The sequence below is a fragment of the Pristiophorus japonicus genome, chromosome 16 (assembly GCF_044704955.1).
Source record: "Pristiophorus japonicus isolate sPriJap1 chromosome 16, sPriJap1.hap1, whole genome shotgun sequence".
Classification (NCBI taxonomy): domain Eukaryota; kingdom Metazoa; phylum Chordata; class Chondrichthyes; family Pristiophoridae; genus Pristiophorus; species Pristiophorus japonicus.
In genome coordinates, this window is record NC_091992.1 from 2631866 (window position 1) to 2656544 (window position 24679).

The 24679-nt window shown below is 48.3% G+C and overlaps 1 protein-coding gene and 1 pseudogene across 2 annotated transcripts in view; both read right to left on the reverse strand.

Moving 5' to 3' along the window:
- smg6 (SMG6 nonsense mediated mRNA decay factor) overlaps positions 1-24679 on the reverse strand; it is a 422171-nt gene that overhangs the window by 193450 nt on the left and 204042 nt on the right. For both annotated transcript variants that reach the window (XM_070856878.1, XM_070856877.1), the window contains exon 10: positions 11705-11906. In XM_070856878.1, coding sequence (XP_070712979.1) covers positions 11705-11906 — 202 coding nt within the window. The remainder of the gene's footprint in view (positions 1-11704; positions 11907-24679) is intronic.
- Positions 5402-5617, reverse strand: LOC139226937 (small ribosomal subunit protein eS28 pseudogene; annotated as a pseudogene).

Here is a 24679-nt window from a genome sequence, read left to right on the forward strand (position 1 = left end):
GTAAAGCAATATACGCAGACTACCCATAAGTAACACATTGTCCCCCCACCTCCCCGCCGCTTATAACCAGCAGGGCAACAGTTCTCCGACTCTGTACCTGCGTCTTTAAGGAGTTAAACACTCCGTGGCAAATTATTTTATTCAAACGCCACCTGCCCCATCCGCAGAAACTGCCTACATCGCAGTGCCTTGGGTGATGCTGACTGGCGTTCAGCCAACCATAACAAAGCCATCAGAGCCTACTCAGGAAAGCAAGCCTTACCCAACATGTCATCTGCTTATGGCATCTCACGTTTCACCATCGCTTGCACAACACAACATGGCAGAAGCCTTTGATTGCCAAAAGGAGCATTAACAAAAACTGCCAACACCCTGACAGCGTGCCATCAAACCAGGTGAGAGAGAAACTGGGCAGGGCGAGTTCCTCTGTCACACTGACTCCCCACCAAAATGGAATCCGAATCAATACTCGAGAGCCATGTAACATGTAAAAAAATTATCCTGGAACACAGTGTGTAGATATCAAATTCCTCCCCCCACACCCAATATTCTCCTTTTCCCTCCTTAGTCTGTAACTCTCGCTGGAGTACAGTTCCACGGGAAACAGCAGCTCTCTGGTGTGTCACCCGAGTAAGTCTGTCCAGTAGCGAAGGAGCAGTGCATTTCCGAACTGAGCTTTCACTGGAAGTAGGCACAAGTAAAAGTATGTAAATATGTTAAAGACTTGACGGGCTAGAGACAATAAACCAGAACATTACTGCCACTTATACTGGACTGGAAGTCTGTTTCCAGTGGGGTTCCGCAGGGCTCAGTGCTGGGTCCCTAGCTTTTCGCGGTATATATCAACGACTTGGACTTAAATGTTAGGGGTATGATTAAGAAGTTTGCAGATGACACTAAAATAGGCCGTGTGGTTGATAATGAAGAATAAAGCTATGGTCTGCAGGAAGGTATTAATGTACTGGACAGTTGGGCAGAACAGTGGCAAATGGAATTTAATCCAGATAAGTGTGAGGTAATGCATTTGAGGAGGTCTAACAAGGCAAGGAATACACATTAAATGGTACAACACTGAATAGTGTAGAGGAACAAAGTGCAGGTCCACAGATCCCTTAAAGTAGCAGGCCAGGTAGATAAGGTGGTTAAGGAGGCATATGGAAGACTTGCCTTTATTAGTCGAGGCATGGAATAAAAGGTGGTTACGCTTGAACTGTATAAAACACTGGTTTGGCCACAGCTAGAGTACTGCATGCAGTTCTGATCATCATATTACAGGAAAGATGTGATTGCATTGGAAAGGGTGCAGAGGAGAGTGACAAGAATGTTGCCAGGACTGGAGAATTTCGGCTATGAGGAAAGATTGGAGATGCTGGGTCTGTTTTCTTTGCAACAGAGGATAAGGGGAAACCTGATTGAGGTGTATAAAATTATGAGGGGTCTGGATAGAGTGGATAGGAAGGACTTGTTTCCCTTGGCAGAGGGGTTAACAACCAGGGGGCACAGATTTAAAGTAATTGGGAGGAGGTTTACAGGAGATATGAGGGGAAATGTCTTCACCCAGAGGGTGGTGGGGGTCTGGAACTCACTGCCTGAAAGGGTGGTAGAGGCAGGAACCTCACCACATTTAAAAGATACTTGGATGTGCACCTGAAGTGCCGTAACCTACAGGGCTATTGACCAACAACTGGAAAGTGGGATTAGACTGGATAAGAACATAAGAAATAGGAGCAGGATTAGGCCATTGGCCCCTCGAGCCTGCTCCGCCATTCAATATCACAGCTGATCTGATCATGGACTCAGCTCCACTTCCCTGCCCGCTCCCCCATAACCCTTTACTCTTTTATTGCTCAAAAATCTGTCTTATCTCTGCCTTAAATATATTCAATCACCCAGCCTCAACAGCTCTCTGGGGCAGAGAATTCCATAGATTTACAACCCTCAGAGAACAAATTCCTCCTCATCTCAGTTTTAAATGGGCGGCCTCTTATTCTGAGACTATGTCCCCTAGTTTTAGTTTCCCTTATGAGTGGAAATATCCTCTCTGCATCCACCCCGTCGAGCCCCCTCATTATCTTGTATGTTTCAATAAGATCACCTCTCATTCTTCTGAACTCCAATGAGTATAGGCCCAACTTACTCAACCTATCTTCATAAGTCAACTCCCTCATCTCCGGAATCAACCCAGTGAACCTTCTCTGAACAGCCTCCAGTGCAAGTATATCCTTCCTTAAGTACGGAGACCAAAACTGCACGCAGTACTCCAGGTGTGGCCTCACCAATACCCTGTACAGTTGTAGCAGGACTTCCCTGCTTTTATACTCTGTAGCTCTTGGTTGGCCGCTGCGGACACGATGGGCCAAAATGGCGCCCTTTTGTGCTGTAAATTTCTATGGTTCTACAGAGCAGGGAGCAGGATGAGGGTGTGAAGGGGCAAGTTTTGGAAGGACATCAGGAAGTGTTTTGCTGCACTGAGGATGAGCAAGAGCTGGAATGGATTGTCAGGAAGGGCTTTCCATTTTCATTTTATGCTCAAAGTGAAGGACGCACGCGGGAATGAAACTTTTTCAATTGCAGGCACTTGGTATCAGCATCAAGCACTTCCAAGTCAGGGACAACCCAGTCAGATGTTGAGGGACGTTCCCTCCACTCTGCCCCAAACTGCCTCATTCTCCAACTTGGAAACCATCCCCAACTGCAGGGAAGTCCATCCATTTCCAGCTTGGAGCCAGAGACACACTGCAAAACCAGGCAGCGGGGCTGCGAATAATTACGCAATGATCTGAGCCCAAATACATATGACAATCCCTTGTATACAGGACATACATAAAGTGAGATCACCCATCTGGTGCTTATGTAACGGGACTCGCAACTCAGTTCAAATCTCACTGAATCCAATGAATCTTTGTTGGCCAATATCAGATAGTGACCATGGAAGCGGCCAGATTATCACCAGAACCCAGCTGGTTTGCCAATATCATCGATCTGTTCCGGCCTACATGCTACTGAAGTCTCACATTACAGGTGCCCTGATACTCTCGCAACAGGGAATGGTCTATAAATGCTGCCTTGCATCCCACGCAGAAATGGGAAAAAAACACAATAAGCAAGACCCTTCCTTCCTCCAGATACATAAAAAGCAAGGTCTCACCTTCCTCCATTCCCTCCTCTGAAGCATGATCATTTGTAAATAATTTTTTAAAATCTGTGGTCCTGGAAGACTGGAAAAAGCTATTCCCTGATTGGTCAATATTAACGAATCAGAGAGTAATCTTTTCCAGTCCCAACCAAGCCCAAGTTGAAAGGTGCTGGTCTGGTCTGCTCCCACACCCAAGTGTGGCAGGAAGGGGAAGGAGCCGTCGCGGACTGTCTCTTGCACACCTTTGGCCTACTGCACCCGTGAGGCATCTATCCCTAGGCCTGTCTGTGTGACATTGCCAATTAGCACCGAATTACAGGCAGTTCTGTGCCTTAGGCCTATGCCCACAGATACTATACCGAGACTGCCCAAAGCTCATGGCAGACAAAGGAGACTTTTACACTTCAGCCCAGGATGGATTTGAATCTAGTATCCAATGATGAAAGGCCAGTGTCTAACCCACAGCACCACCCATTCCCTCCAGAAGAACTGAAGAAACAGTTAGATGGTGGAAAGGGCAGGTGAGTTCAAGCAAGTCCGCATCTACATTCCGAGAAGCAAACTAGAGGCAAAGCAGCAAGGGCCCCAGACTCAGACCGAACACCATCGCACCTGCCAAAGTGAAGCAGGGTAAAGCCTGGTATCTGGGAGGGAATGGTAGTCTTGAAACCAACATATATGGTCTATACACCAAAACTGCTCCAACGCAGGCAGCAAGTAAACAAGAGACAGTTAATGCACCCCTACACCTCGCATTTCCTGCAGTGCACCCAAGGTAGCACTAATATTGCAAGTTCCACTGACTGCACTGTCTGTGTACAATCTGTGTTGCAAAAACCTGCACTCAAAAGAACGCGTGTGCACGCTTGCCCGCTGGGGCACGCACGACCGCCCCTGGGGAAAGCACATACTGCAAACAAGCTGTCTGAACTTTTGTGAAATAGTTTCACCTTCCTACTGAAATCACAAATGAAAGAGGGACTTGCTTTCTTTAATAGAAACAGTCGGTAACACCTTGTCACCATGGTGCCTCTACTCACTGCCATAATGTTGTGTTTTGTCTTATAACACTGCTGTGAAGCACCTTGGGACGTTTTATTACGTTGAAGGCGCTATATAAATAAAAGTTGTTGTTGTTGCCCGAACAAGCTTAATTTCCTCCGGCAATACACTCGTTAGCATGGCAACGGAGAGCAGGACTGGCGCTGTTGTGTGCACACCTGCTGCACCCATGCGCAGAGGGCACAGCCACTCACACAGGCTACACTCAGCAATAAACCTCAAACAGAAGGAACCACGCATTTATACCTGACCACATCTCTCAAAGCATCTCAGAGCACTTCACATGCACGGAATGAATGTGAATGTACAGTGACTTATGTTGGCAAATGCCACATGCACTTTGCACAGAGCAAACAGCAATGAGATCAATTTGCAGTTAATGTATGTATTGGTGCTATTGGTTGAGGGAGGGATATTGGGCAGGCCACAAGGAGAATTCCTTGCTCCCTCTTTAATTTGTGCCATGGGATCTTTTACTCGCCCCTGAACCACTGGAACAAGCAGACATGACCTTAATAGAACATCTCATCTGATGCTGCAGCCCTCCTTCAGTACTGTACTCAAGTGTCATGTTTGATTATGTGCTCAAGTCCTGAAGTGAGGCTTCAACCCACAGCTTTCTAATGCAAAGCCGAGGCTGCTACCAACTGACACAAGGTGACACTTGCTGCCCATAAAGATAGGTCAGGAAGATGTGCATTGTGCTTCAAGCAGTGTGTGCATTTATAGCGCACCGGCCCTTCATCACTATAAACACTTGACATTTTCGTTACGGGATTTCTGTTTTCCAGCTATGTCACTATCAAGCTGTTGAGATGGATGCACATAGCTACAAATGTCTACAGCTTTTAACTAGAGGCTCAAACTCCCACACGAACACGAGATTGTACAGTTCACACCCACTGTAGTGTGGTCGAGGCTTCATGGTGTAGCAGTGGGACACAATAATCAGTGTAAAAATTAATAGATGGTTTTTGATGGCCAGCTCGCTTGGCAACTGTCACTGTCACATCACATCACATCGGTGCAGGGGGGACCTGCCAGCACTTCAATCTATCATTCTCAACCTACACATTTCCTGTTTTTATTTTCACATTTATCGAAGAAATTTATTTTCCATTTTGTCAAAAAAAATTGTTTTTGTAAATGTCCGTAACTAGTTATTTAGATGGGGGCTTCAGTTGCATCAGTTTTGTAGATATGTTATCGTAACCTTCTTGCTTCACGCTCAGACCCTAAAAGTGTAAGCATGTCTCCTTCGCGGACTGGTCCCTTCACGTTTCAGATGATGGATCGGTTGCTATCATCCATAAATTCCACACGGACCTGAGTACACTGTCCGAGAGCCAGTCCTTCCAGGAACTTTGGTAACCCGCGCCAGTTTGACGGTCTGTGTCCGCGGACCCTCCATGATGGCGGCTGCTGTGGTGGCCTGGTCATACTGCACAGGTGTCACAGCCACAGACATTTCCAGCTGAAGGTGTGGAAGGTTCATCAGGTGGGGAGGGAGGGGCATTGCTCTTTGTGCCATTCGTTCATGCAATGACGTTCAAAGTAAGCGCACCACACAGTGCAAATGAGCCACTCATTCTCCTGGGAAATGTCTTCCAGCACACCCCAAATACTTTCTTATAATCACACCAACTTTTGGAACTTGACAGTGTGCGAATTTGATTAAAGATGAATGATTCTAAACAACTGAAGCTCCCACCTCAGTGTGTAGGAGAAAGCTCCACAAATTTCCAAACTTCCAATAAAGGCCCGGTATCTGTTTCTATTCGGCTCAGAGAGAAAACACCGTGCCAACTTATTTCCCACTTTACGCTCTCCGAAAGGCGTGGAGTCTTGCTGGGGAACCGTTCCACAGGTGTTCCTTCTTCATGTGTGAACCCAGACAGGGTGCCAACAGAATGTACACACACACACACACACACACACACACACACGCGCGCGCACACACACGCGCGCGCACCGCGCACACACACGCGCACACACACACACGCGCACACACACACACGCGCGCACTTTCCAGCCGTCACAAGACAGCAATCAAGACTGCTCGCCTGGCTGAATGATTCCAGCAGCTCAGAGGTTGGTTTTAGTGCCCCCACTGCTCCCTCAGCTGAGGGCATTTAATTGAGCCAGAGAGAATTGGACCACGGTTGTTTCGTCTCGAAGGCTGTGTACCAGACCAGGCGCTGCAATTACTGAGAGTCATTAGAGAAGCCCCTCTGCCACCATTTCTGTCTGTACAGGGGGGGTTTGGGACAACTGGCACTCCGCTATTGATGTGTGCTGATTATCACCATGCCCATTGCACAACGACAAAAGCAGGTGGCACTCTTCCGTCACAAAAGGAAACTGGGAGACTTTAAAAGAAAATACAAGCTGAGTTATTTTCTGGAATCAATCATCGAACATTCAAGTCAATGCTTTGTATCCTTGCCAAGTTCAGTTCGTAGCATTATGATGCGTGGCAATGCTCTATGGCTCTGTTACTGCTTGTTGATTTGGCTTCTGTATATTTTTACATTTTGTAGAGGGCAGCTTCAGAAGAAGCCAGATCTGAGGGGGGTTGACCTGTAATCAAACACTACCAACCTTGATGGGATGAGAATTACTGCTGCACACCTGCAGGCCCGCAATACTTCACTTAGATGGTATGACAGACATTGTAATTCATTCTACGAATCATCAGCGAACTTTTCCACAAAGAGGAGATCATTCCACACCAGACTTGTATCAGTCTTGTTCTGCATCACATCCATGCCAAAATAACTGACTACTCAGGGCTGACACATATTTTTCGTTCTTGCTCCAGGCAGGCTCTGGAATATATACTGCAAGATGATTATTGCTGAGAGTGAAAGGTCAGCACTTTCTTTCTCTCCCTCACTAATTTTCCCCTCGCCTCTCTTGAAGAAACAGACTCCTTCGCAGGTATGGGTCGCACAAGTGCCCTTTTGGCACATCACCGAAGTAACCAGTGAGTGTTGGCACGCCATTCCATGATGGGGGCATCAAAGTCAAGCTGAATCTGTCCTCACTTCACATAAGAACATAAGACTTAGGAGCAGGAGTAGGCCAAATGGCCCCTCGAGCCTGCTCCGCCATTCAATGAGATCATGGCTGATCTTCTACCTCAACACTTTCCTGCCCGATCCCCATAACCCTCAATTCCCCTAGGGTTCTAGCGATCTCAGCCTTGAATGTATTCCACTATTCAGCATCCACAGCTCTTTGGGAAAGAGAATTCCAAAGATTCATATCCCTCTGAGTGAAGTATTCCTCACCTCAGTCTTAAATGGCCGAGCCCTTATCCTGAGACTGTGCCCCCTAGTTCTAGGCTCTCCAGCCTGGGGAAACAACCTCTCAGCATCTTGTATGTTTCAATGAGATCATCTCTCATTCTTATAAACGGCAGAGAGTATCGGCCCATTCTACACAATCTCTTCTCAGAGGACAACCCTCCCATCCCAGGGATCAATTTAGCGAACCTCCGTTGCACCCCCTCTCAGGCAAGTATATCCTTCCTCAGATAAGGAGACCAAAATTGTGCACAGTACTCCAGGTATGGTCTCACCAAGATCGTGTATTAGTCAGGAAATTGTTAGGGAAATTGGTGGGATTGAAGGCCGATAAATCCCCAGGGCCTGATAGGCTGCATCCCAGAGTACTTAAGGAAATGGCGCTAGAAATAGTGGATGCATTGGTCATCATTTTACAACATTCTATTGACTCTGGATCAGTCCCTATGGGCTGGAGGGTAGCCAATGTAGCACCACTTTTTTAAAAAGGAGGGAGAGAGAAAACAGGGAATTATAGACCGGTTAGCCTGACATCGGTGGTGGGGAAAATTTTGGAATCAATTATTAAAGATAAAATAGCAGCGCATTTGGAAAGCAGTGACAGGATCGGTCCAAGTCAGCATGGATTTATGAAAGGGAAATCATGCTTGACAAATTTACCAGAATTTTTTGAGGATGTAACTAGTAGAGTGGACAAGGGAGAACCAGTGGATGTGATGTATTTGGACTTTCAAAAGGCTTGTGACAAGGTCCCACACAAGAGATTAGTGTGCAAAATTAAAGCACATGGTATTGGGGGTAATGTATTGACGTGGATAGAAAATTGGTTGGCTGACAGGAAGCAGAAGAGTTGGAATAAACCGGTCCTTTTCAGAATGGCAGAAAGTGACTAGTGGGGTGCCGCAGGGCTCAGTGCTGGAACCCCAGCTATTTATTAAATACATCAATGATTTAGATGAAGGAATTGAATATAATATCTCCAAGTTTGCAGATGACACTAAGCTGGGTGTGAGCTGTGAAGAGGATGCTAAGAGGCTGCAGTATGACTTGGACAGGTTAGGTGAGTGGGAAAATGCATGGCAGATGCAGTATAACGTGGATAAATGTGAGGTTATCCACTTTGGTGGCAAAAACAGGAAGACAGAATATTATCTGAATGGTGACAGATTAAGAAAAAGGGAGGTGCAATGAGACCTGGATGTCATGGTACATCAGTCATTGAAGGTTGGCATGCAGGTACAGCAGGTGGTGAAGAAGGCAAATGGCATGTTGGCCTTCATAGCTAGGGGATTTGAGCATAGGAGCAGGGAGGTCTTACTGCAGTTGTACAGGGCATTGGTGAGGCCTCACCTGGAATATTGTGTTCAGTTTTGGTCTCCTAATCTGAGGAAGGACGTTCTTGCTATTGAGGGAGTACAGCGAAGGTTCACCAGACTGATTCCCGGGAAGGCAGGACTGACATATGAGGAAAGACTGGATCAACTGGGTTTGTATCCACTGGAGTTTAGAAGAATGAGAGGGGATCTCATAGAAACATATAAAATGCTGACGGGATTGGACAGGTTAGATAGAGGCAGGAAGAATGTTCCTGTTGCTGGGGAGTTCCAGAACCAGGGGACACAACCTAAGAATAAGATGTAAGCCATTTAGGACCGAGTTGAGGAGAAACTTCTTCACTCAGAGAGTGGTTAACCTGTGGCATTCTCCAGCGCAGCAAGTTGTTGAAGCCAGTTCGTTAGATATATTCAAAAGGAAGTTAGATATGGCCCTTATGGCCAAAGGGGTCAAGGGGTATGGAGAGAAAGCAGGAATGGGGTACTGAGGTTGAATGATCAGCCATGATCACATTGAATCGCGGTGCAGGCTCGAAGGGCCGAATGGTCTGCTCCTGCACCTAGTTTCTATGTTTCTGTACAATTGTAGCAAAACTTCCTTATTCTTGTACTCCACTCCCGTTGCAATAAAGGCCAACATGCCTTGTTAATTGCTTGCTGTACCTGCATGCTAACTTTGTGTTTCCTGTATGAGGACACTTAAATCTCTCTGAACACCAACATTTAATAGTTTAAAAAATTCTGTTTTTCTATTCTTCCTCCCAAAGTGACCAACCTCACATTTCCCAACATTATACTCCATCTGCCACCTTATTGCCCACTCACTTAACCCGTCTATATCCATTTGCAGGCTCTGTGTCCTCCTCACAGCTATCTTTCCCACCTAGCTTTGTATCATCAGCAAACTTGGATACATTACACTTGGACCCTTCATCTAAGTCATTGATATAGGTTGTAAACAGCGACATACTGAGAGGTGTGGCTGGATAGTGACCAGGGTCCCTCGCTGACCTTTCCTCTCCAGCCCAAGGACCCGTGGTTAATTGTAACATTGCACCAACATCCTAGCTCAGTACTTGAGCATGTATCGAGCATGTATCAGGGCCTGTATGGCTCCGACAATGATTGCCTTAACCAGTTATGCCACATGATCTTTTGCATCACTCTGAGTTTGTCTGATTTTTTATATATATATTTCCCACTCCCCCTGTTTCTGATTTAATATGCCTCTTGGAACATCACTGTTCATAGAATCACAGAATGATGCAGCACAGAAGGGGCCATTCGGCCCATCGAGCCTGTACCGGCTCTTTGGCAGAGTGATCCAATCAGTCCCACTCCCCCGCTCTTTCCCCACAGCTCTGCAAATTTTTCGATTTCAAGTACTTATCCAATTCCCGGTTTGAAAGTTACGATTTAATCTGCTCCCACCGCCCTTTCAGGCAGCGCGTTCCCGATCACAACAATTCGCTGAGTAATTTTGTTTTCCTCATGTTGCCTCCGGTTTGTTTGCCAATGACCTTAAATCTATGACCTCTGGTTACCGACTGTCCTGCCACTGGAAAGTTTCTCCTCGTTTACTCCATCAAAAACCTTCCTGATTTTGAACACCTCGATCAAATCTGCTCCAAGGATAAAAGTGCCAGCTTCTCTCGTCTCTCCACATGAGTCTTTGATCCCTGCTACCATTCTAGTAAATCTCCTCTGCACCCCTGACATCCTTCCAGAATTAGCCACAATACTCCAGCTTGGGCCTAACCAGTGATTTAAAGGTTTGGCATAACCTCCTTGCTTCTGTACTCTGTGTCTCTATTTATAAAGCCCAGGATCCCATATGCATTTTTAACAGCCTTCCCAAATTGTCCTGCCACCTTCAAAGACTTGTGTGCATACACCTCCAGGCCTCTGTTCCTGCACCCGCTTTAACATTGCACCCTTTAGCTCATCTTACCATTCCTCATTCTTTCTAGCAGAACGTATCACTTCACATTTCTCTGCATTGAATTCCATCTGCTCTGTGTCTGCCCACTGCACCCGCCTGTCCATGTCCTCCTGGAGTCGATTACTATCCACCTCATTGTTTACTACATTTCCGAGTTTCGTATTCAGCAGTCTCTCTATGTGCTCCTTAAGTCTGTTCTCTCCACAGAACCTGACTGACCTGCTGTGTGTTTTCTGTTTATGAAAGGACTTTGCTTTGAATCAGACTCTGAGCATTCAGAGGGTCCCCAGATTGACCTGGTTGTATCACAAATGAATTTCTGCCCCGCTGAACAGGAAGGGGCCGTTGATTAATGCACGTGTCCGACAGCAGACCCAAGCGAGTAAACTGGGCTGTAGCGGGCTGAAGGGTCAGCGAGACAGCACAGCTAACGCAATCAGTGCACGTGGCTGTGTTTGGGGCCCTTCCTGCAGTCTGACTTTGCACAGTCACTTTAAATAGTGCATCAAATTCGACTGCAAAAATCACCAGTGTTTAGGGGGTGGGAGTGAGTACGAGCAGAGGTTGGGGTTCGGCCCATAGCCTCTTTGAAATCAATTTCTGGAACTGTGTTATCAGCCCGAGACAGCTGGACGGCTGCCCAGTGCAGAGTGCATGGCAGGATCTGGTGTCCTCCGTTTGGATTCTTGAAGGGGTGGCCAACACAAGCTGTTTAGACAAGGGAGGGGACAAAGTGTATACAAAAGCATGCCACAGAGCACACGCTACAGGAAGAGGTGCTTTTCATGACACTGGTGCAGCAGAGGCAGATGTCAGATGCTGAGGTCACGGTTTTCCCTTTACACCCTCACTGACTTAATCACATTCAGTTTAAAAAAAGCCTTCCCAGGAACAAGAGTTTAGAGAGTGCCCCCCGGCTGACCTTATCTGCGGCTGTCTCCACGTAGCATGGATCCTGAGGGGCAGCCAGGAGAGGAACAAAGCCTGAGAGGATCTTGTCCTCCTCCAGAACAAGCAGGGTGAGGTCCTCATCCCGGTCCTTGTACAGCGGTACCTCGGACTGGTTGACAGCTGTGAAAATGTTGCAGAACTCTGCCAGCATAGCCCACACATCGATGGCAATTCTGAGGAGAGGAAATTCAACCGAAAAAAACAAGAGGCAAAGGTTAGGTCACTGGGGAGAAGAAAGCGATGCTCAGCAAAGTGTTTTAGGATGTAAAGACATTGTTAATAATAAAACATTCATTCGGAACTAGAAAAACAGATGATGTTTTTATTAAGTCAGCGCAGGAACAGTTCCGGATTTCAGTCTCAAACGACTACCCAATTAGGAAAAAAGAAACAGATGCAGGTGTTGTGACTTGGAGCTTTGACACACCCGTTCCAATTAATATTCACACAGTATTTAACAGTTACCCAATGCTTTTTATCCCATCGTGATCCTGCAAATAAAGCGCTTCTATGAAAATACACTTCCTTCAAGGGTCGGCGGTCCCTCCCGCTCCTGATGCATCGGAATCAGTTGATGAGGTTGCACTAGAGCACAGGCGTTCTCTAAGTTTGTGTGTGAGGGAATGTTCCCTGCAAACACCCACACATTCCCTGTAAATACTGACACTCCCGGGGACCCCCTGTAAATACTGACACTCCCGGGGACCCCCTGTAAATACTGACACTCCCGGGGACCCCCTGTAAATACTGACACTCCCGGGGAGCCCCTGTAAATACTGACACTCCCGGGGACCCCCTGTAAATACTGACACTCCCGGGGAGCCCCTGTAAATACTGACACTCCTGGGGAGCCCCTGTAAATACTGACACTCCCGGGGACCCCCTGTAAATACTGACACTCCCGGGGACCCCCTGTAAATACTGACACTCCTGGGGACCCCCTGTAAATACTGACACTCCCGGGGACCCCCTGTAAATACTGACACTCCCGGGGACCCCCTGTAAATACTGACACTCCCGGGGACCCCCTGTAAATACTGACACTCCCGGGGAGCCCCTGTAAATACTGACACTCCCGGGGACCCCCTGTAAATACTGACACTCCCGGGGACCCCCTGTAAATACTGACACTCCCGGGGACCCCCTGTAAATACTGACACTCCCGGGGACCCCCTGTAAATACTGACACTCCCGGGGACCCCCTGTAAATACTGACACTCCCGGGGACCCCCTGTAAATACTGACACACTCCCGGGGACCCACTGTAAATACTGACACACTCCCGGGGACCCCTTGTAAATACTGACACTCCCGGGGACCCCCTGTAAATACTGACACTCCCGGGGACCCACTGTAAATACTGACACACTCCCAGGGACCCCCTGTAAATACTGACACTCCCGGGGACCCCCTGTAAATGCTGACACTCCCGGGGACCCACTGTAAATACTGACACACTCCCGGGGAGCCCCTGTAAATACTGACACGCTCCCAGTGAGCCCCTGTAAATACTGACACACTCCCGGGGACCCCCTGTAAATACTGACACTCCCGGGGAACCCCTGTAAATACTGACATTCCCGGGGACCCCCTGTAAATACTGACACTCCCGGGGACCCCCTGTAAATACTGACACTCCCGGGGACCCCCTGTAAATACTGACACTCCCGGGGACCCCCTGTAAATACTGACACACTCCCGGGGATCCACTGTAAATACTGACACACTCTCAGGGACCCCCTGTAAATACTGACACACTCCCGGGGACCCCCTGTAAATACTGACACACTCCCGGGGACCCCCGGTAAATACTGACACACTCCCGGGGACCCACTGTAAATACTGACACACTCCCAGGGAGCCCCTGTAAATACTGACACACTCCCGGGGACCCCCTGTAAATATTGACACACTCCCAGGGAGCCCCTGTAAATACTGACACACTCCCGGGGACCCCCTGTAAATACTGACACACTCCCGGGGACCCACTGTAAATACTGACACACTCCCGGGGACCCCCTGTAAATACTGACACACTCCCGGGGACCCCCTGTAAATATTGACACACTCCCAGGGAGCCCCTGTAAATACTGACACACTCCCGGGGACCCCCTGTAAATACTGACACACTCCCGGGGACCCACTGTAAATACTGACACTCTCGGGGACCCCCTGTAAATACTGACACACTCCCGGGGACCCCCTGTAAATGCTGACACACTCCCGGGGACCCCCTGTAAATACTGACACTCTCCCGGGGAGCTCCTGTAAATACTGACAATCCCGGGGAGCCCCTGTAACTACTGACACTCCCGGGGACCCCCTGTAAATACTGACACATATCCGGGGACCCCCTGTAAATACAGACACTCCCGGGGACCACCTGTAAATACTGACATGCTCCCGGGGACCCCCTGTAAATACTGACACTCTTGGGGACCCCCTGTAAATACTGACACTCTCGGGGACCCCCTGTAAATACTGACACACTCCCAGGGAGCCCCTGTAAATACTGACAATCCCGGGGAGCCCCTGTAACTACTGACACTCCCGGGGACCCCCTGTAAATACTGACACACTCTCGGGGACCCCCTGTAAATACTGACACACTCTCGGGGACTCCCAGTAAATACTGACACACATCCGGGGACCCCCTGTAAATACTGACACGCTCCTGGGGACCCTCTATAAATACTATCACGCACCTGGGGAGCCTCTCTAAATACTGAGATTCTCGGGGACCCCCTGTAAATAATGACACATTCCTGGGGACCCTCTCTAAATACTGACACACTCTCGGGGACCGCCTGCAAACACCGACACACTCCCTGTAAATACTGACACACTCCCGGGGACCCCCTGTAAATACTGACACACTCTCGGGGATCTCCTGTAAATACTGACACGCTCCCGGGGACCCCCTGTAAATACTGACACACTCTCGGGGATCTCCTGTAAATACTGACACGCTCCCGGGGACTCTCTCTAAATACTGACACTCTCGGGGACCCCCTGTAAATACTGACACACTCCCAGGGACACCCTCTAAATACAGACACACTCCCAGGGACACCCTCTAAATACAGACACACTCCTGGGGACCCATTGTAAATACAGACACACTCCCAGGGATCCCTTGTAAATACTGACACACTCCCGGGACCTCCTGTAAATACTGACACGCTCCCGGAGACCCCCTGTAAATCCTGACACACTCCCGGGGCCCCCCTGTAAATACTGACACACTCCCGGGGGACCCCCTGTAAATACCGACCCACTCCCGGGGACCCCCTGTAAATATTGACACACTCCCAGGGACCCCCTGTAAATCCTGACACACTCCCGGGGCCCCCCTGTAAATACCGACACATTCCCGGGGGATCCCCTGTAAATACCGACACACTCCCGGGGGACCCCCTGTAAATACTGACACACTCTCGGGGAGATTGTGTAATTTCTGACAGTCTCCTGGGGACCCTTGTAAATACGGATACACTTCCAGCTACTTTTAACTTCTAGGAGTTAATTCAGTTACGAGTACCAGTTACATGGATAGATATTCTAGGTGCGGGTTGCATGTTTGAGGTAAAGTCAAAAGTAACAAGTGCTGGGGGCGGGATTGCGGCGAGCAGGGGCGGGGTCACGGCGGACAGGGGAGTGGTCACAACAGGGTCATGCCTCGCAGGCACATCTGACAGTGCAGCACTCCCCCACTATTGCACTGAAGCTTCAGCCTCGGATATGTGCTCAAGTGGGACGTATACGCACAATCTTCTGACTCAGAAGTGAGTGTTAACCACCGAAGTCACCTTTAGTTCTCTCCAATTAACCACGTTCTTCATTTTGACTTTGTCTGTACATTCTGGCATTGTGACCCCAAGTCCAGATAAATTCTCGCAATTGAGAGCAAGAGTGGCAGCACTGACTCATGCACACAGCCTTCAGTCTAAAAACATTTATTAACCACGACGCTGTTCGTAACCAACCTCCTATCCATGCTGTCACATGCTTTCATTTTATCGAGCCTCCGATTCAGCAACTTATCAAACAAGCGTTGAAAATCCATATACACCGCATCCACTGCATTTCCTTTCACAATACACTCCATTACTTCCTCAGAAATCTCCGAGGTTTGTTGCATTAACCTGTCGTTATTAGCCCAATGTATTTCTCAGTGATCATTTTATCCAGTGTGATGGACTGTAGAAGCTCACCCACTATTAACATTCGGCAGACTGTACAGTTCGCTGCTTTACACACAGTGCAAATCATGCTTCAGATCACAAAACCAATCTCAATTATTCCCTGTTGGTTTTCCTGACTGTTATAACTCAACCTCTCTCCAAGGGTAGAACCATGGAATAGCAAACAGCAAATAGCAAACACAATACAGGAGTGGTATACACCATCTGTCTGTTCTGATAAGGTTGATGTTAAAAACTCGGTGGCATTAATTTGAAGAGGAGCAGGGAGTTCTCCTGGTGTGCTGGCCCACATTGCTCTCATTGTTGTCCCAGAATGGCTGCTGAGATCAACACCTGACAAAGCAAATGGACTTCGAAGTAATGCACGATATGTAAAGCACTTCGTGGCAAGATAAGACACACATCGGTTCAAGCCATCCATTCCCTTTGCAGAGAGGAATCTTGCAGAGATTTGACATTTCAGCGAGAACATCACTCATACCAATTTAATGGAGGCTCCACACATGAAGACAGGACTGAAAATCCGCTGCACAGGTTAGAGTCAATGGTTTATCCATCAATCTCACGCACAGCATGCACAGTGGGTGGGAAGGACAGACTCCACATCCTTCTAAGTTTATAGTCACCCGAACCCCGCAGCCATCCGCACACACCGACCACATGATTTAACAGCCCCCTGCTGTCATGTTGTGCTGAATCTATAATACTTTGATACAGAGGGGGAGGGGATAAAGACTTATTAAAGGCTCACTGTTCTACAAGAAAATTGGATTATCTTCAAGTCCCAGGGGAATTCTGCCTGAGAGTAAGTTGAAGGTAGCCTCCCCTGCCAGGTGTGCTGGGACATGCCAGTGAACAGGGAGGGACACTGCCCTGTGGGTACAAATGCAGGCCTTTCGTTGGCAGGCCCAAAATCACACAATAACTAGCTTTCAATTCCGAGCCTCTCAAACCCGAACACCAAACTGAAGCAGACACTGCAGCAAGTCCCAGCCTGCAATGAAGTATCATTCTTTCCATTTCCTGAGAAGAATTTCCCCACAAACTGGTTTTCTTTCTTCTCCATTTTACATCAATTCTTTCCCCTCTTCTGAAGGTGCTGACTCTCCCTGGGGTACAGTCCCTGAAGGTGCTGACTCTCCCTGGGGTACAGACCCTGAAGGTGCTGACTCTCCCTGAGGTACAGTCCCTGAAGGTGCTGACTCTCCCTGGGGTACAGTCCCTGAAGGTGCAGACTCTCCCTGGGGTACAGTCCCTGAAGGTGCTGACTCTCCCTGGGGTACAGTCCCTGAAGGTGCTGACTCTCCCTGGGGTACAGTCCCTGAAGGTGCTGACTCTCCCTGAGGTACAGACCCTGAAGGTGCTGACTCTCCCTGGGGTACAGACCCTGAAGGTGCAGACTCTCCCTGCGGTACAGTCCATGAAGGTGCTGACTCTCCCTGGGGTACAGACCCTGAAGGTGCTGACTCTCCCTGGGGTACAGACCCTGAAGGTAGAAACATAGAACAATACAGCACAGGAGTCCACTCGGCCCATCGTGCTTATGCCAGATCTTTGGTAGTCCCACTCCCGCTCTTTCCCCATAGCCCTGTAAATTTTTCCTTCAATATTCATCCAATTCCCTTTTGAAAGTTACTATTGAATCTGCTTTCACCGCCTTTTCTGGCAGTGCATTCCAGATCACAACAACTCGCTAAGTAAAAAAATGTTTTATGTTCCCGCTGGTTCTTTTGCCAATCACCTTAAACCTGTGTCCTCTGGTTACCGACCCTCCTGCCACTGGAAACAGTTTCTCCTTATTTACTACGATTCATAATTTTGAGCACTTGTATCAAATCCCCTCTTAACCTTCACTGCTCTAAGGAGAATAACCCCAGCTTCTCCAGTCTCTCTACGTAACTGAGGTGCCTCATCCCTGGCAGCATTCTCGTAAATCTCCCCCGCACCCGCTAAGGCCTTGTCATCCTTCCTAAATTGTGGTGCCCAGAATTGAACACAATACTCCAGCTGGGGCCCTAACCAGTGTTTAGAAAGATTTAGCCTAACTTCCTTGCTTTTGTACTCTATTCATAAGGCCAAGGATCCCGTAAACGTCGTTTTAAAAACAGCCTTCTCAACGTGTCCTGCCACCTTCGAAGATTCTGTGCACACACCCCGGGCCGATGTTCCCTGTGCAGTACCGCGAAAGGTTCTGCGTGGGCCGCTCACCGGCCTTACATTGTGAACACTGCGCAGGCGCTGCATTAAACAGGGCCACGCGGCACAAAGCACAGCTTCCTGGGAACCTGGCCCAGGTCCCGCTCTTCCCGCAGCCCCTTTAAATTGTACCATTTAGTTCCTATTACCTCCCCTCATTCTTCCCATCAAAATGTATCACTTCACATTCCTCTGCAATAAATTTCATCTGCCACGTGTCCAACTTGTTTTGGGGGAGCGTGGCCCATTCAGTTTCGCGCATGCGCAAAATTTAACGTTGGGAAAGCTAGTCCCAGGCTGCATGAGACCTGCAGCGGCGCAGTCAATCGTGAACGTTACATGTGTCCGCCCATTTCACCAGGCTGTCCATGTCCTCCTCAAGTCTGTTACTATCCGCCGCGTTGATTACTACATTCCTGAGTTTCATATCATCTTCAAAATGTGAAATGATGCCCTATGCACTCAAGTCCAGGTCCTTAATATACATCATAAAGATCACTGGCCCAAACACCGATCTCTGGGGAACACCACTGAACACCTCCCACAGTATGAACAACCGTTCACCACCACTCTGCTTTCTCACCCTCATCAATAGTGTATCCATGCTGCCACTGTCTCTATAATCCATGGGCTTTAATTTTGCTTACAAATCTATTATGCAGTACTTTGTCAAATGCCTTTTGAAAGTCCATGTCCAGTATGTCAACTGTACTATCCTCATCAACATTCTCTGTTAATTCAAATAACTCGATCGAGTTAATCGACAGTGCTATCGAGCGGCACTTACTCACCAACAACCTGCTCACCGATGCCCAGTTTGGGTTCCGCCATAAGAACATAAGAACATAAGAATTAGGAACAGGAGTAGGCCATCCAGCCCCTCGAGCCTGCTCCGCCACTCAACAAGATCATGGCTGATCTGGCCGTGGACTCAGCTCCACTAACCCGCCCGCTCCCCGTAACCCTTAATTCCCGTATTGGTTAAAAATCTATCTATCTGTGATTTGAATACATTCAATGAGCTAGCCTCAACTGCTTCCTTGGGCAGAGAATTCCACAGATTCACAACCCTCTGGGAGAAGAAATTCCTTCTCAACTCGGTTTTAAATTGGCTCCCCCGTATTTTGAGGCTGTGCCCCCTAGTTCTAGTCTCCCCGACCAGTGGAAACAACCTCTCTGCCTCTATCTTGTCGATCCCTTTCATTATTTTAAATGTTTCTATAAGATCACCCCTCATCCTTCTGAACTCCAACGAGTAAAGACCCAGTCTACTCAATCTATCATCATAAGGTAACCCCCTCATCTCCGGAATCAGCCTAGTGAATCGTCTCTGTACCCCCTCCAAAGCTAGTATATCCTTCCTTAAGTAAGGTGACCAAAACTGCACGCAGTACTCCAGGTGCGGCCTCACCAATACCCTGTACAGTTGCAGCAGGACCTCTCTGCTTTTGTACTCCATCCCTCTCGCAATGAAGACCAACATTCCATTCACCTTCCTGATTACCTGCTGCACCTGCAAACTAACTTTTTGGGATTCATGCACAAGGACCCCAGGTCCCTCTGCACCGCAGCATGTTGTAATTTCTCCCCATTCAAATAATATTCCCTTTTACTGTTTTTTTTTCCAAGGTGGATGACCTCACATTTTCCGACATTGTATTCCATCTGCCAAACCTTAGCCCATTCGCTTAACCTATCTAAATCTCTTTGCAGCCTCTCTGTGTCCTCTACACAACCCGCTTTCCCACTAATCTTTGTGTCATCTGCAAATTTTGTTACACTACACTCTGTCCGCTCTTCCAGGTCATCTATGTATATTGTAAACAGTCTAAACAGGACCACTCGGCTCAGACCTCATTATAGCCTTAGTCCAAACATGGACAAAAGAGCTGAATTCCAGAGGTGAGGTGAGAGTGACTGCCCTTGACATCAAGGTAACATTTGTCCGCATGTGGCATCAAGGAGCCCTAGTAAAACTGAAGTCAATGGGAATCAGAGGGAAAACTCTCCACTGGCTGGAATCATACCCAGCACAAAGGAAGATGGTTGTGGTTGTTGGAGGTCAATCATCACAGCCCCAGGACATCGCTGCAGGAGTTCCTCCGGGCAGTGTCCTCGGCCCAAACATCTTCAGCTGCTTCATCAATGACCTTCCTCCATCATAAGGTCAGAAGTGGGGATGTTCGCTGATGTTCAGTGCCATTCGCACCCCTCAGATAATGGAGCAATCCGTGCCCGCATGCAGCAAGACCTGGACAACATTCAGGTTTAGGCTGATAAGTGGCAAGTAACATCCACGCCACACAAGTGCCAGGCAATGACCATCTCCAACAAGAGAGAGTCTAACCACCGCCGCTTGACATGCAACAGCATTACCATCGCCGAATCCCCCACCATCAACATCCTGGGGGTCACCATTGACCAGAAACTTAACTGGACCAGCCACATAAATACTGTGACAACAAGAGCGGGTCAGAGGCTGGGTACTCTGCAGCGAGTGTCTCTCCTCCTGACTCCCCAAAGCCTTTCCACCATCTACAAGGCACAAGTGCGTTGGAATACTCTCCACTTGCCTGGGCGAGTACAGCTCCAACAACACTCAAGAAGCTCGACACCATCCAGGACAAAGTAGCCCGCTTGACTGGTGCCCCATCCCCCACCTCAGATGTGACCCTTACAGCTAAAGGGATCAAGGAGTATGGAGAGAAAGCAGGAATGGGGTACTGAAGTGCATGATCAGCCATGATCATATTCAATGGTGGTGCAGGCTCGAAGGGCCGAATGGCCTACTCCTGCATCTATTTTCTATGTTTCTATGTTTCAACATTCACTCCCTCCACCACCGGCGCCCCCTGGCTGCAGTGTGCACCATCTACAAGATGCACTGCAGCAACTCGCCAAGGCTTCTTCGGCAGCACCTCCCAAACCCACGACCTCTACCACCTAGAAGGACGAGGGCAGCAGGCGCATAGGAACACCACCACCTCCACGTTCCCCTCCCAGTCACACACCATCCTGACTTGGAAATATATCGGCCGTTCCTTCATCGTCGCTGGGTCACAATCCTGGAACTCCCTCCCTAACAGCACTGTGGGAGCACCTTCACCACACGGACTGCAGCGGTTCAAGGCAGCGGCTCACCACCACCTTCTCAAGGGGCAATTAGGGACGGGCATTAAATGACGGCCTTGCCAGCGATGCCCACATTCCATGAACGAATTAAAAAAAAAATCAAACATGATTTGCCTTTCACAAATCCATGTTCACTTTCATAAACAGTATTACGATGATGACCACTTAATCTGTTTTTGGTTGTGTCGGTTGAGGGGCGCCACGACCCCGCCCCCCCGCCCACCCCCCACTAAGTTATGGGATCTTAAACATCCACCCGAACCACTGGACAGTCAGATGGTGCCTCGGCATTATGTTTCATCCAAAAGACGGCACCTCCAACAATGCAGCACTCAACGTCTCAAACCATCGAAGTTACCTTTCCTTAAGTTCAGGACCCTAGTCTCTGAATTAACTGTGTCACTCTCCATCTTAATAAAGAATTCTACCATATTATGGTCACTCTTCCCCAAGGAGCCTCGCACAGGAAGACTGTTAATTAGTCCTTTCTCATTACACATCACCCAGTCTAGGATGGCCAGCCCTCTAGTTGGTTCCTCGACATATTGGTCTAGAAATCCATCCCTAATACACTCCAGGAAATCCTCCTCCACCGCATTGCTACCAGTTTGGTTAGACCCATCAATATGTAGATTAAAGTTGCCCATGATAACTGCTGTACCTTTATTGCACGCATCCCTAATTTCTTGTTTGATGCTGTCCCCATCCTCATTACTACTGTTTGGTGGTCTGTACACAACTCACACTAGCGTTTTCTGCCCTTTGGTATTCCGTAGCTCCACCCATTAGTGAAAACAAAGGTAGGTCCCTTGCAGTCAGATTCAGGTGAATTTATAATGGGGAAGAAAGAAATGGCGGAACAGTTAAACAAATAATTTGGTTCTGTTTTCACAAAGGGAGACGCAAATAACCTTCTGGAAATACTAGGGGACCGAGGGTCTAGTCAGAAGGAGGAACTGAAGGATATCCTTATAAAGCGGAAAATTGGGTTAGGGAAATTGATGGGGTTGAAGGCCAATAAATCCCCAGGGCCTGATGGTCTGCATCCCAGAGTACTTAAGGAAGTGGCCCTAGAAATAGTGGATGCATTGGTAATCATTTTCCAACAGTCTATCGACTCGATCAGTTCCTATGGACTGGAGGGTAGCTAATGCAACACCACTGTTTAAAAAAGGAGGGAGAGAGAAAATGGGCAATTATAGACCGGTTAGCCTGACATCAGTAGTGGGGAAAATGTTGGAATCAATTATTAAAGATGAAATAGCAGCGCATTTGGATAGCAGTGACAGGATCGGTCCAAGTCAGCATGGATTTATGAAAGGGAAATCATGCTTGACAAATCTTCTAGAATTTTTTGAGGATGTAACTAATAGAGTGGACAAGGGAGAACCAGTGGATGTGGTGTATTTGGACTTTCAAAAGGCTTTTGACAAGGTCCCAGACAAGAGATTGGTGTACAAAATCAAAGCGCATGGTATTGGGGGTAATGTACTGACGTGGATAGAGAACTGGTTGGCAGACAGGAAGCAGAGAGTCGGAATAAACCGGTCCTTTTCAGAATGGCAGGCAGTGACTAGTGGGATGCTGCAGGGCTCAGTGCTGGGACCCCAGCTCAAATATACATTAATGATTTAGATGAAGGAAATGAGTGTAATATCTCCCAGTTTGCAGATGACACTAAACTGGATGGCAGTGAGTTGTGAGGAGGACGCTAAAAGGCTGCAGGGTGACTTGGACAGGTTAGGTGAGTGGGCAAATGCATGGCAGATGCAGTATAATGTGGATAAATATGAGGTTATCCACTTTGGGGGCAAAAACACGAAGGCAGATTATCTGAATGGCGGCAGATTAGGAAAGGGGGAGGTGCAACGAGACCTGGATGTCATGGTTCATCAGTCATTGAAAGTTGGCATGCAGGTACAGCAGGCGGTGAAGGCGGCAAATGGTATGTTGGCCTTCATAGCTAGGGGATTTGAGTATAGGAGCAGGGAGGTCTTACTGCAGTTGTACAGGGCCTTGGTGAGGCCTCACCTGGAATATTGTGTTCAGTTTTGGTCTCCTAATCTGAGGAAGGACGTTCTTGCTATTGAGGGAGTGCAGCAATGGTTCACCAGACTGATTCCCGGGATGACGGGACTGACATATGAGGAGAGACTGGATCAACTGGACCTTTATACACTGGAGTTTAGAAGAATGAGAGGGGGTCTCATAGAAACTTATAAGATTCTGACGGGACTGGACAGATTAGATGCGGGAAGAATGTTCCCGATGATGGGGAAGTCCAGAACCAGGGGATACAGTCTTAAGATAAGGGGTAGGCCATTTAGGACTGAGATGAGGAGAAGCTTCTTCACTCAGAGTTGTTAACCTGTGGAATTCCCTGCCGCAGAGAGTTGTTGATGCCAGTTTATTGGATATATTCAAGAGGGAGATAGATTTGGCCCTTATGGCTAAAGGGATCAGGGGGTATGGAAAGAAAGCAGGAAAGGGGTACTGAGGGAATGATCAGCCATGATCTTATTGAATGGCGGTGCAGGCTCGAAGGGCCGAATGGCCTACTCCTGCACCTATTTTCTATGTTTCTATTTCCTCAGTAATTCACGGGAGTGGCAGCCCAGGTATGAACTCAAGTCCGACTGCGGCAACTACAGGGGAATCTCCCTGCTATCAGCCACTGGGAAAGTTGTCGCTAGAGTTCTCCTCAATCGTCTTCTCCCTGTGGCCGAGGAGCTCCTCCCGGAATCACAATGCGGATTTTGTCCCCTACGGGGCATAACGGACATGATCTTTGCAGCGCGACAACTGCAGGAAAAATGCAGGGAGCAGCGCCAGCCCTTATACATGGTCTTTTTCGATCTTACAGAGGCCTTTGACACTGTCAACCGCGAGGGTCTATGGAGCGTCCTCCACCGTTTCGGATGCCTCAAAAGTTTGTCAACATCCTTCACCTGCTCCACGATGACATGCAGGCCGTGATCCTTACCAACGGATCCATTACAGACCCAATCTACGTCCGGACCGGGGTCAAACAGGGCTGCGTCATCACCCCAACCCTCTTCTCAATCTTCCTTGCCGCCATGCTCCACCTCACGATCAACAAGCTCCCCGCTGGAGTGGAATTAAACTACAGAACCAGTGGGAAGCTGTTTAACCGACGCCACCTCCAGGCCAGGTTCACGATCACCCCAATCTCTGTCGTTGAGCTACAGTACACAGACGACGCCTGCGTCTGCGTACACACAGAGGCTGAACTCCAGGATATAGTCAATACATTCACTGAGGCATATGAAAGCATGGGCCTTGCACTTAACATCCGTAAGACAAAGTTCCTCCACCAGTCTGTCATCGCCGCTCAGCACTGCCCTCCAATCATCAAGATCCAAGGCACTGCCCTGGACAACGTGGACCATTTC